General features: G+C 38.5%; 1 protein-coding gene across 1 annotated transcript in view; it reads left to right on the top strand.

The window, feature by feature from the left end:
• The window catches only part of LOC138648601 (mucin-6), a 105059-nt gene that overhangs the window by 21450 nt on the left and 69861 nt on the right, over positions 1–13748 (top strand). Inside the window, exons 2-5 of the mRNA XM_069738387.1 lie at positions 6558–6602; positions 8882–8905; positions 8988–9098; positions 12615–12647. Coding sequence (XP_069594488.1) covers positions 6558–6602; positions 8882–8905; positions 8988–9098; positions 12615–12647 — 213 coding nt within the window. The remainder of the gene's footprint in view (positions 1–6557; positions 6603–8881; positions 8906–8987; positions 9099–12614; positions 12648–13748) is intronic.

Below are 13748 nucleotides of genomic sequence, written 5' to 3'. Positions count from 1 at the left end.
AACAGATCCTCAGCGAGATATTTGTATTGTCCCCTTATATACTTATACATGGTTATTAGATCGCCCCTCAGTCGTCTTTTTTCTAGACTAAATAATCCTAATTTCGCTAATCTATCTGGGTATTGTAGTTCTCCCATCCCCTTTATTAATTTTGTTGCCCTCCTTTGTACTCTCTCTAGTTCCATTATATCCTTCCTGAGCACCGGTGCCCAAAACTGGACACAGTACTCCATGTGCGGTCTAACTAGGGATTTGTACAGAGGCAGTATAATGCTCTCATCATGTGTATCCAGACCTCTTTTAATGCACCCCATGATCCTGTTTGCCTTGGCAGCTGCTGCCTGGCACTGGCTGCTCCAGGTAAGTTTATCATTAACTAGGATCCCCAAGTCCTTCTCCCTGTCAGATTTACCCAGTGGTTTCCCGTTCAGTGTGTAATGGTGATATTGATTCCCTCTTCCCATGTGTATAACCTTACATTTATCATTGTTAAACCTCATCTGCCACCTTTCAGCCCAAGTTTCCAACTTATCCAGATCCATCTGTAGCAGAATACTATCTTCTCTTGTATTAACTGCTTTACATAGTTTTGTATCATCTGCAAATATCGATATTTTACTGTGTAAACCTTCTACCAGATCATTAATGAATATGTTGAAGAGAACAGGTCCCAATACTGACCCCTGCGGTACCCCACTGGTCACAGCGACCCAGTTAGAGACTATACCATTTATAACCACCCTCTGCTTTCTATCACTAAGCCAGTTACTAACCCATTTACACACATTTTCCCCCAGACCAAGCATTCTCATTTTGTGTACCAACCTCTTGTGCGGCACGGTATCAAACGCTTTGGAAAAATCGAGATATACCACGTCCAATGACTCACCGTGGTCCAGTCTATAGCTTACCTCTTCATAAAAACTGATTAGATTGGTTTGACAGGAGCGATTTCTCATAAACCCATGCTGATATGGAGTTAAACAGTTATTCTCATTGAGATAATCCAGAATAACATCCCTCAGAAACCCTTCAAATATTTTACCAACAATAGAGGTTAGACTTACTGGCCTATAATTTCCAGGTTCACTTTTAGAGCCCTTTTTGAATATTGGCACCACATTTGCTATGCGCCAGTCCTGCGGAACAGACCCTGTCGCTATAGAGTCACTAAAAATAAGAAATAATGGTTTATCTATTACATTACTTAGTTCTCTTAGTACTCGTGGGTGTATGCCATCCGGACCCGGAGATTTATCTATTTTAATCTTATTTAGCCGGTTTCGCACCTCTTCTTGGGTTAGATTGGTGACCCTTAATATAGGGTTTTCATTGTTTCTTGGGATTTCACCTAGCATTTCATTTTCCACCGTGAATACCGTGGAGAAGAAGGTGTTTAATATGTTAGCTTTTTCCTCGTCATCTACAACCATTCTTTCCTCACTATTTTTTAAGGGGCCTACATTTTCAGTTTTTATTCTTTTACTATTGATATAGTTGAAGAACAGTTTGGGATTAGTTTTACTTTCCTTAGCAATGTGCTTCTCTGTTTCCTTTTTGGCAGCTTTAATTAGTTTTTTAGATAAAGTATTTTTCTCCCTATAGTTTTTTAGAGCTTCAATGGTGCCATCCTGCTTTAGTAGTGCAAATGCTTTCTTTTTACTGTTAATTGCCTGTCTTACTTCTTTGTTTAGCCACATTGGGTTTTTCCTATTTCTAGTCCTTTTATTCCCACAAGGTATAAACCGCTTACACTGCCTATTTAGGATGTTCTTAAACATTTCCCATTTATTATCTGTATTCTCATTTCTGAGGATATTGTCCCAGTCTACCAGATTAAGGGCATCTCTAAGCTGGTCAAACTTTGCCTTCCTAAAGTTCAGTGTTTTTGTGACTCCCTGACAAGTCCCCCTAGTGAAAGACAGGTGAAACTGTACAATATTGTGGTCGCTATTTCCTAAATGCCCGACCACCTGCAGATTTGTTATTCTGTCAGGTCTATTAGATAGTATTAGGTCTAAAAGTGCTGCTCCTCTGGTTGGATTCTCCACCAATTGTGAAAGATAATTTTTCTTGGTTATTAGCAGAAACCTGTTGCCTTTATGGGTTTCACAGGTTTCTGTTTCCCAGTTAATATCCGGGTAGTTAAAGTCCCCCATAACCAGGACCTCATTATGTTTGGTTAAATATGGCAAAAAGTTTTGTTTTCAGATTTTTTCTTTGTTAACCCTGTCCCAATTTTTCTATTGACATAACCATGTAATGGCTTGGCTTTTTTCCTAGACGAGTTGTCCTTGTGAATGACTCCATTGATTTTTTCCTGTGATGTACTGGAAAGCTGGAAAAATTCATAGTGAAAAAAGCTTCCCCAATTTTTGGGGGTTTCTTATTTACCATGTTCAGTATATGATAAAAATGACCCAGCAATATGATTTTCCAGGTAAGGCTGCTTTCACACTGGCGTTTTTTTAATACGTCGCAATGCGTCGTTTAGGGGAAAAAACGCATCCTGCAAAGTTGTTTGCAGGATGCGTTTTTGCCCCATAGAGTTACATTACCGACGCATTGCGACGTATTGACACACGTCGCAACCATCTTGCGACGGTTGCACCGTGTTGTGACGGACTGCCGGGAGCAAAAAACGTTAAATGTAACGTTTTTTGCAGCCGACGGACCGCTTTTTCCGACCGCGCATGCACGGCCGGAACTCCGCCCCCACCTCCCCGCACCTCACAATGGGGCAGCGGATGCGCCGTAGAAATGCATCCGCTGCACCCGTTGTGCGGCACAACAAACGCTAGCGTCGGAATCTCGGCCCGACGCAATGCGACGGGCCGAATCCGACACTAGTGTGATAGTAGCATAAGTATGCAATTACCAAGATACCAAACATGCAAAAAATGTTATTGTGTCACCATTTTCCGAAATCCATAACCTTTTCAATTTTTGGTAGCTAGACATGTTATCGCTTATATTATTGCTCCCCGAGCCAACATTTTTAATGATACCATTTTGGGGTAGATACAATATTTTTATCTCTTCATTGAATTTTTTGCAATGTGGCGAAGGCCATAAAGCCGTAATTCTGGTGTTTCGATTTTTTTCTCATGACGCAGTTTACCGATCTAATTAATTTTATATTTTGATAGATCTGACTTTTGCGGATGTGGAGATACTACAAATGTGTATTTTTAATTTTTGATTATTCCTTTATTTTTGATGTTGTTAAAGGGGGGTAATTTGAACTTTGCATATTTTTTTAAAACATTTTTTTACTGTATTTATTAGCTCCCTTATGGGACTTGAATCTACGATCATCCAATCGCTTGCACTATACACAGCAATGCTACAGTACTGCTGTTTATAGCAAAAATCAATGTTTCCTATGAGTCTAAACCAGACACTGGCATTAACAAGAAAACCATCATGACGGGCACAAGGGTCTTCAGCAGACCCCTGGCTGTCATAACATCGGCACTCCGAGTTCACATCACATGGGCTCCAATGGACTCATGGAATGATGCGCCCCCATTCTGGTGAGTGGCAAGCTGTAAATGCCACTGTCAGAGATTGAAAGTGTCATTTAAGAAGTTAACAACCACAGGTGGACCACTGTTCCACTCGAAGCAGATGATGGCTAAATATTACAGCCATCATTTGCCGAGAAAGGGTTAAAGCAATTTGCTTAATTTTCATCCTGAAAACTCAAAAGAATTGAAAGCCTTCCTTCATTTTTTGTCTATAAATTGTGCCAGATAGCGCATTTTTATACAATTATTACTGGGCAGTAAAGGCGTTGTCTTTTTAACAGCTGCAAAGTGTCAGGTCAAAGAAAAACCATTACATAGATAACACATTTTCAGACTTCATTAGGTAGCAATAAGAACATATCACATACTGTGCTTACCAACCTCATTATTCACAGCTAACTAAAGAATTAATGCCACACGTTTGGATAATGTGATTCTTAAGAGAAAAAAAGAAAATAAGCAATGGCCTGGGTAACCATTTCCAGTGGGGGGTTTTTAAGGCACTTTCTTTTGTCTTGTGACATTCATTGACTTTATTTTAGCTAAATTCTTCAAAATGAGGCACAAAGTTCATTCATTTTCTGCAGAAATATTTTTGTCTGTAACCCTTTATGGAACTTTTTGGGGGAAAATGTCAAAAAACTGTGTTAAAATTCAGACGTATATAAAACTCTTTCAGAGGAAGACTAGAGATTTTTCGTACCAACTGGCGCCATGTCTGACTTGTACTTAGTTGTGACATAACTTGTGATGCAACAAGACAAAGACCCAAAATACATCTCCAGGCTCTGTGACCAAGAAGTAGAGGGATGAATTGCTGCATCAGATGACAATCACCCAGCCTCAACAGAATTAAGATGGTTTGGAATGAGATGGAGTGCAGAGTGAGGGCAAAGCAGCCAACAAGTGTTCAGCTCCATCCTCTGGGAACACCGTTGGAAATCTTTTCTAGCTGACTACCTGATGAAGCTGCTTGAGAGAGTGTCATCATAATAAAAGAGAAAGAGTTTGAGGAATCTTGGATTGCTTCATATATGCTTCTTCACTCCATGTTTCCATATGTATGTCATTTGTGGTTTTGCTGCCTTCAACCTTAATCCAAAATGTGCACATTCCAATAAGAACAACAAAAACGAATGCATGATCAGGTGTGTCCAAACATTTGATCTGTACTGTTCTTTAACTAAACTGCTTGAACTAGTCGAAATGTTCTCGAAACTGTTCAAGCATGGGAAAAAGTTTGACATTACTAAAGGGAAAGACTTGGGGAATATAGAATCTAGGGGAAGAAACATATCCTGTTGTCTGATTGTCCTTAAGTTTCGGCCATCAGTAGTACATTGTCTGATGGCCAACTAGAACTACAGTATGGGCTTGTAAATGTCAGGCTAGAAGACTATGTGGTGGTGGTCTTAAAATTCCTTGCCCCTTGTGTCATATATTTACATCCTTTCAGTACAGGTAATGTTAGGTTAAATAAGCTTCCAACAATAATTTATAAACTACAAATTCCTACAATATGAAGACTATCATCTCCTTAAGATCTCAACCAAACCTTTTAAGATATTTGTGGTCCCCGTGCAATGAGAGTAAATAAGTGTTGCAGAACATACACATTAGCGCTATCAATCCTTGGTGTTTGTGAAGACATTTAGATAATAACTTAATGTACTTATTAATGCTTTTTTATTGTTTGGGTGAAGGCTGATAAGGTGCAGATCCTGTTAGGTGGTTGTTTCCAGGTTACTAAGGAGCGGCTTCAAAATGATATATAACGTTTAGGGTTGGCATGACAGTTTTTTAATACACCCTTAGGCAGCAGCGGGACTGCCAATAGGGTTTTTTAAGGGAACATATTCAGAACCTAAAATAAGAGGGTCACCACTGGAATTCTACCATGAACGTCCCCTTTCTTCTTTGCCTTAGCGTCTTGCTGGGCAACACAGGTACGTAATATAAGACATTTATGGATAGAAAATACATATCGCCGAGATCAACACACACAACTGGACCTGGCACCACATACATCACACAACTTCGAAACTTTATCGTATGTAAAAGTCAAAGATTTACTCATACACCGGGATTTACAATACATCTCGGTACATGGCACTTGGACAACTTCCTCCTGATGCAACTACTGCCCTTCCTGACTTACTATTCATGAGTGGATGACTGCACAATTTAGCACCATATGCCATATGTTTTAACAGCTTCTTTTTGGACACTTTAATCCTGGAAACTCTTCTGAACAAGATGAAAATATTAAATTCAGGCGCATTAGGTCAATGTCATAGTTCTGTAATGAAGATCTTTGATTACTAGTTTCTGGAATTCTACTAAACTACATTCACCAGTCTGTAAAACATACAACAAGCACCATTTACACAGATTTGGGAATATAAGAACGAATATAAGAAAAGGATGCAAGTGTTCAGCACTACTTTATAAACAGTATATCAAGTCTTCAAGAAACCACAGAAAGCAAGAGGACGGCCATATTTTTGTGTTAAAATACGTTGTGTTTCCAAGAGGTTAATTAAAAAATCAGGTCATCCTGTCTGGGGTGATAAAACATGGCACCAAAATTAGTGGCCCAATTTGATTCTTGCTGGCCCCCTTATGTATATGTGCACTATAGTGCTGGTTTGGGTTTCCCACAAGTTCCTGACCTCTAAACATTTCCCATCAGGCATTCATTCATAGAGAGACCTTCTATCTCTGAGACATAATATGACCCCAAGTACATGGCCGTATTAAGGATCATTGTTGTACTGATTTGTAACTCATGTTCTAAGGCCCCACTTTGTACCTCCTTATGCCTCCAATTTTTGATGCTTCTGTTAGTGGAGAATATGTTGTAATACAAAGTCAAACATGGAGTACTTATGGCTCATTTATCCTTGGGGTCTCTGTGAACCAACATATATTCTCTGTGTACATCACTTTAATAATGGTATGAAGTCATAAATTATTCTTCCTACAAAATCTGAAAAAAATTACTAATTTTTGCTTTTCTTCCAACAGCTACAACTCATGAGCCGGTTGCAGATTCTTCAGGCATAAACCCAGGTAATGCCATTATTATATTCATAAAGTTGCATTTTATGAAGGTTACTATGTAGCCCAAATCTAAATGAAACACATTCCAATTCAACTCTTCGATAGTATTGCACTAACATGAGAAGTTTTTACCTGTAAATCTTCTTGTCTTCTAAGAATATTTCAGGCCATATAAGAGTGGAGCTGGGAATAAGAGAGGACCCTTATTTCTTTCTCCAGACACCTTTAAGTAGTCCTATATGAATGAGTGGGAACATTTATGTGCCTCATTTAACATATTTGACAATTGTATGCCAATTGAGCCAACTCAGAGATCACATATTTTAAGGTGTAGAGTCATCTTGGAAATAATTTAGATCAATTATGATATTGCATCCAATGCTATTAGCAAGAAAGAGTAATGAAAAGATGAAGACGAGAAGCAGCAGAGTATTACGATTTATGTGTTGAAGAAAGAGACTCCAAGAGAGAGGTGAAATCTCCCAAACTCCAAAAAACAGAGAGAAATTCTCCCGGGCACTAGATTTTAAACTTAAAATCACTTTTCAAAGTCTTTGCATTTCTCTTCACTCCCATTCACCACCGCAAACAAGATATCAGATGTTATGTGGGGACAGCGACTGATAATAAAGAGGAATCCAGGAATGGGGACAAGTATATAACTCTACTTTTGTTCTAGGATCTTCCTACCTCCAGGGTAAGCCTGGGGTCTGTGTAGATGTGGGGTCAAGTCTGGGGTCTGTATCGATGGGAAGTCAGGTCTTGGGTCTGTATGACTAGGAGCTGAGGTCTGGAGTTTGTATAGATGGAAACTGAAAGGTCAGGTCTTGGGTCTGTATGACTAGGAGGTCAGGTCTGGAGTTTGTATAGATGGAAACTGAAAGGTCAGGTCTTGGATCTATATAGCCGGGAGGTCAGGTCTGGGGTCTGTATAGATGAAAAGTAAGGTCTGGAGTCTGTGTAGAGGTGGGTCTCTGGTCTGTACACATGAGAGGTCAGACCTGCCGTCTGTATTACGGGAAGGTAAGCCTAGGGTCTGTGTAGAATGTGAGGTCAGGCCTGGGGTCTGTATACATGGTAGGTCAGGTCTGGGGTCTGTATAGATGGAAGGTCAGGTCTGCAGTCTGTGTACAGGAGGGCTGTATAGATGGGAGGTCAAGTCTGGGGTCTGAATAGCTGGAAAGTCAGATCTGGAGTCTGTTTAATTGGAGAAACTGGGATCTACGTAGATGGGAGGTTAGGTATGGGATCTATACAGAGATGGTCTGGTCTGAAACCTTTATACAGAAACATGAAAGAATTTAACTTTATTAAGAAATATAAGTTTGTACGATAAAGACAATATAATTGTCCTAGAGTTTTGAAGACTGCCCTCACTAAGCATTTTTACAGTGTTTGTTGGCAGGTTGGAAGTATTCAATGGTCTATTTATTCATATACTTTAACACTGTGCTTTATCCAGCAAAAGTTTATGAGAAGACACATCTAAACTCTGTGTCATTTCTTTAGATATGTTTAATATGTCTGTAAGGCAGGGTTCACATTGCGTCAATGGCAGTGCGCTGACGGCATCCATTACACAACGGCACTAACACTATATAGCGCACCCACTGACTGCCATTATCTAGCGCATGTGTTAGCGATGTGCCGTCATTCTGTGACGGACCCTCGGACGCGGTCTGCAGCATTTCCGGGTCTGTCACCGATAGCGTAGGTGGAGCATCTGTGCTATCGCGATCACATAACGCGATCTTTAAAAGGCACTAGCGTTGGTGCAGTCCAATTAACGCATGCGTTGAACGGACTGCACCAACGCAATGTGAACCCAGCCTAATATCCTATACTTAACTCATCCATCAAAAGAAAAGATAAACTAAAAAATGACCTTTAAGTCCATAATTTGGAGTTAGAGGGAACAGTACCAGTCTATGTATAGAATAATTACTATACTATAGGGTTATCACATAAACATGCCCTCAGAGAGGAGCGTGCACTATATTGGGACGTGTTGAAAATGTTTTTGATTTTATTTTTATTTTTTTAATCATTAAAAGTTGCAAAACAAAATGTAATAAGATCAGGAGTGTTAATTGCCAGTAACTGCTAAAATGAATACATGTGGTAGGCACCTACAATCATTGAATATTTAAGAAAGCGCAGATTTCTTTTAAATTGAAAAATTATACAGTATAAATATTATTTGATTTTTTTTAATCTATGTGTCTTGGTACGTGTACAGAAGGCAGTTGAATAAATTGATATTTTAACTTGATTTATCTTTTTTGCAGATTCAAGTCCAAACAATAGATTGAGTGAGTACACTTCATTTATATTGATTGGATTTTATATTTTCTGTATATTACTTTCATGCATTCTAAAATATTCTTATTCTAGAAAATGTCATTGGACCTCTTGCTTTAAGGCCTCCATACATGTTAGATAGCTGTCTGACGTATGATCGTTGGACCGACAGCTATCTTCTCTATCTCTTCAATATGCAGGACCGTTCGACTCGGCTACGCCAAGAGGTTCTGTATAAGAAAGTAGTGTGAAAGTGGTGTGTTTTTTTTTAAGAAAGTAACTGCCAGACTTCTCCAGTATCAGCTTATCAATTAGGAGAACTAAAAGATCAGATTTTGCTGGGGTAGATCCAGTTGGGGTACAGTTAGGAGGCCCCAATACCCGTCAGATGATCCCATTGATATCAGTGGGTTATGTCCAATGTGTCTGGAGGCCTTCATCATTTTGCTTTCTATTTTGGATTGAACAACCTCTTCTTCTCCTTGGTGTTTTATTATATTTCCATGTGGACTACTGGGATAATAGTTTTCTGTTGTTTTTTTTTTTATAAAGATTATTTAGTATCTTCTAACAATGAAGGCTGTATTTCACTTTCATCATTTATTAAGAATTTGTTTAGATTTTTTTTGTAAAGGTATTTAAAAATATATTTCTATTTTTGATAATTGTGGAATTTCCATTGGATATGCCATAAATCTCGAATAAGTCTGAGCCACGGAAAAGGGTCCTAAAAGGAGAACAAGGGTCCCTTTACTTCAATCCTTCCAGATTCGGCTACTCGGCTACTTGATGAAATTAGGTAGTGAAAAGCAAAGGGGTTGGCTTTACAAAAAATATATATATACCGTATATATATATATATATATATATATATATATATACATATATATATATATATATGTGTGTGTGTGTGTGTGTGCTTCTCTCAAAATTAGAATATCATAAAAAAAGTTAATTTATTTCAGTTCTTTAATACAAAAAGTGAATCTCATATATTATATAGAGTCATTACAAACAGAGTGATGTATTTCAAGTGTTTAATTCTGTTAATGTTGATGATTATGGCTTGCAGACTCACAAGTCATTATCTCAGTAAATTAGAATGTTTATAACACCAGCTTGAAAAATTATTTTAAAATCCAAAATGTTGGCCTACTGAACTGTATGATCAGTAAATGCACTCAATACTTGGTCGGGGCTCTTTTGGCATCAATTACTGCATAAATGCAGCTTGGCATGGAGGCGATCAGTCTGTGGCACTGCTGAGGTGTTATGGAAACCCAGGTTGCTTTGATAGCAGCATTCAGCTCGTCTGCATTGTTGGTTCTGTTGTCTCTATCTTCCTTGTGACAATACCCTATAGATTCTCTATGGGGTTAAGGTCAAGCGAATTTGCTGGCCAATCAAGCACAGCGATACTGTTGTTTTAAAACCAGGTATAGGTACTTTTGGCAGTGTGGACAGGTGCCAAGTCCTGCTGGAGAATTAAATTTCCGTCTCCGAAAAGCTTTTCAGCAGAGGGAAGCATGAAGTGCTCTAAAATTTTCTGGTAGATGGCTGCGCTGACTTTGGTCTTGATAAAACACAGTGGACCTACACCAACAGATGACATGGCTCCCCAAACCATCAATGATTGTGGAAACTTCACACTAGACTTGGATTCTGTGCCTCTCAACTCTTCCTCCTGACTCTAGGATCTTGAAATACAAAATTTACTTTCATATGAAAACAACACCTTTGACCACTGAGCAACAGTCCTGTTCTTTTTCTGCTGGCCCAGGTAAGATGCTTCTGGCGTTGTCTATTGGTCAGAGTGGCTTATCACAAGGAATGTGACACTTGTACCCCATGTCCTGGAGACGTCTGTGTGTGGTGGCTCTTGAAGAAATGACTCCAGCAGCATTCCACTCTTTGTGAATCTCCCCCGAATTTTTGAATGGTCTTTTCTTAACAATCCTTTCAAGGCTGCAGTTATGCCGGTTGCTTGTGCACCTTTTTCTACCACACATTTTCCTTCCACTCAACTTTCCATTAATATGCTTGGATACATCACTCTGTGAACAGCCATCTTCTTTTGCAATGACCTTTTGTGGCTTACCCTCCTTGTGGAGTGTGTCAATGACTGCCTTCTGGACATCTCTAGCTGTCAAGTCAGCAGTCTTCCCCATGATTGTGGAGCCTACTGAAACAGACTAGGAGACCTTTTTAAATGCTTAGGAAGCCTTTAATTTACAAAGATAATGACTTTTGGGTTTTCATTGGTTGTAAGCCAAAATCATCAACATTAATCATCAACTAGAAATAGATCACTCTGTTTGTAATGATGATTCTATATACTTTTTGTATTGAAGAACTGAAATAAATTAACTTTTTGATGATATTCTAATTTTGTGAGCAGCAGCTGTGTATATTTAAAGAGGAAAATAACATGGGCATAAGTGATTATTCACAGATTTAGATCACAGAGGTGGAAGTGCCTTGTAGCGGGCATCACTGAATACAAGGAAATCTTCTTAAGATTCATGAACCGAAGAAAAATCGTACAAATAATGACACAGAAAAAAGGAAAAATTTTACGTTAATTGATATATTTAGTATTATAGGCATATTTTATTTACTTTACCACATGGGCCGTAGTACAGATAGGATCAAACATTACATAGCGAATGATCTACTAGTGACTACATTTACAGTATGTAACAATCTATATGGCGATCAAAAATACTTTAGTTTATTCACATAACTAGTACTCATATTTATGAGTTAGTAAAGACTTCTGAAAAGACAAAATTGTAAAAATGTAATATTAAAGGAATATGGACGACTGTCAGCAGATGAAAACATTCACTTTTTGTGCTTTGTGAAAACGTTTCACTTATTTTTTTTTTACTGAAGATGGAAATTCATGCTCCTTTTCAACTAAAAAAAATATTTCCCTTCATAGTTTTCTGTTGTGGAAAGAGGGAAAAAAGCTCTACATAATGTCGCTGATGGCTTGTGCACATGTCCGATTTTTTGATACAAGTGCTATCAGTGATTTTCCATGGGCCTTTGATCAGTGGAAAACAACTGTGACATTTAAGATTTTCATCTGAGTTTTGGGTCAAAATTGGGAATGCAAGTTTATGGGTCTGTGGAAAAAATTGGACCACACTCGGCTGACATCCACGTGCAGTCCAATTTTTTCCACAGACCCATAAACTTGAAAATCATGTATGTCGCCGTTGTTTACTGCGGACCAATAGCATATCACAGGTAGATTTTCACAGACTGATAGAATGGAGAAGATGAAGATACTTTTTTTTTCTTTCCACGTCTGAGAAAAACTGATGCCACGCCGATCAAACTCAGATCAAAATAATCGGACTTCCTTTCTCGGATGTGGAGACATCTGTCTTGTGATCCCCACCCCAAGTGGAATTACTACTTTTTCAGTACAAGCTTGGAACGTTTCCTGCTACTGTACTGATAGAGAGAGATGATTACTACAGCACCTAGATGCAGGACTTTGTATTTCTGCACAGAAGACAACATCATGATAACCGACACCCACATCACTATGGGGTTTTATAGCTGTTTGAGCGTAATAATGGATTTAATGTTTTCATGCTGTATCCTCAATGAGGACTTGGCAGTTTAATCATTCATCAAATTATTATTTGACAATTAAGTAATAAATTCCAATACAAAATAACCTTCTATATGCTTTTCTTTTACCAGTATTTCAGCAGTATTTGATTCCACTTTCCAATGGTGAGTACATTTACACATCGACTGTTTCCATGAAGATGTTAAACTAAATAATGAATTGTCTCCCATGTGATCTATCTATCTATCTATCTATCTATCTATCTATCTATCTATCTATCTATCTATCCATCTATTATCTATCTACCTATCTATCTAGAAAATCAGGAAAAAACAGGCAGCACTCCAAAAATTAAAGTGAAAAAATGTGACTTTACTTTATTAGCAGCAACGTTTCAGCAGATTTCCCTGTCTTTCTTAAGTTTTTTTCTGTTTTTTTTCTGAATTTTTTTTTAATTTTCTTCTTTTTTTCTGATTTTCTATTTTGGGGGTTTGAACATCATCTTAATAGGTTTTATTGTGCCTGGCCTTTTTTTTTGTAGTTCTGCCAAATTTTCTTTAATTATTATCTGTCTATCTATTATCTATATTTCTATCTATCATATATCTATCTATTTATTTGTCTATTATCTATCTATTATCTTTCTATCTATTATCTATCTCTTAACTATCTACTATCCATCTCTATTTATCGCCCTTTTTTCAAAGCCAAATTACTGACCAACACGGGTGTAACCATTTTTGTTTTTACCTTATATTACCTACTACTTTGTTATCGTAAAGTGAAGCAGTCATCAGGATATTACGCCCATAACTATTGGCATGGGAGTGAAGAGCCTTTCATCCTTCTTAAAGCCGTGCCTTACTTGTAGCAAGGGCATTTATGTTTTTGTCACAAGGTCAAGGGGCAGACAATGCCCCTACAGGTGTCTTTTCCCTCTTCTTTTTCCTCGCCCTCTGCCATCTTCTGGTCTCCGACAGACAGGTCACTCTTGTATCAGTGATCTGCCTCCACTGCCCGAGATTTGGAGATTTCTGAGAAGGCACTGTCATTGCCCCAGCTTATCTCCTCAGAGGGGGCGGCCCATGCATAGGTCAATACTCCAGCTCTTGCAATGTCATCAGGAGCTTACTGCGCACGCATCACCCACTTCTGAGGAGAGTCCACCAGGGTAATAAGAGCTCCGGCGCAAAATCTCAGGCAGTGGAGGAGGATCACTGAGAGTGAGCTGTTTGTCAGAGACGTTGAAGACTGGAGGCAGGCAG

The sequence above is a fragment of the Ranitomeya imitator genome, chromosome 9, assembly GCF_032444005.1.
Source record: "Ranitomeya imitator isolate aRanImi1 chromosome 9, aRanImi1.pri, whole genome shotgun sequence".
Taxonomy (NCBI): Eukaryota; Metazoa; Chordata; class Amphibia; order Anura; family Dendrobatidae; genus Ranitomeya; species Ranitomeya imitator.
The sequence above is the reverse complement of the archived record's forward strand: the minus strand, read 5'-3'. Positions and strand labels throughout refer to the sequence as shown.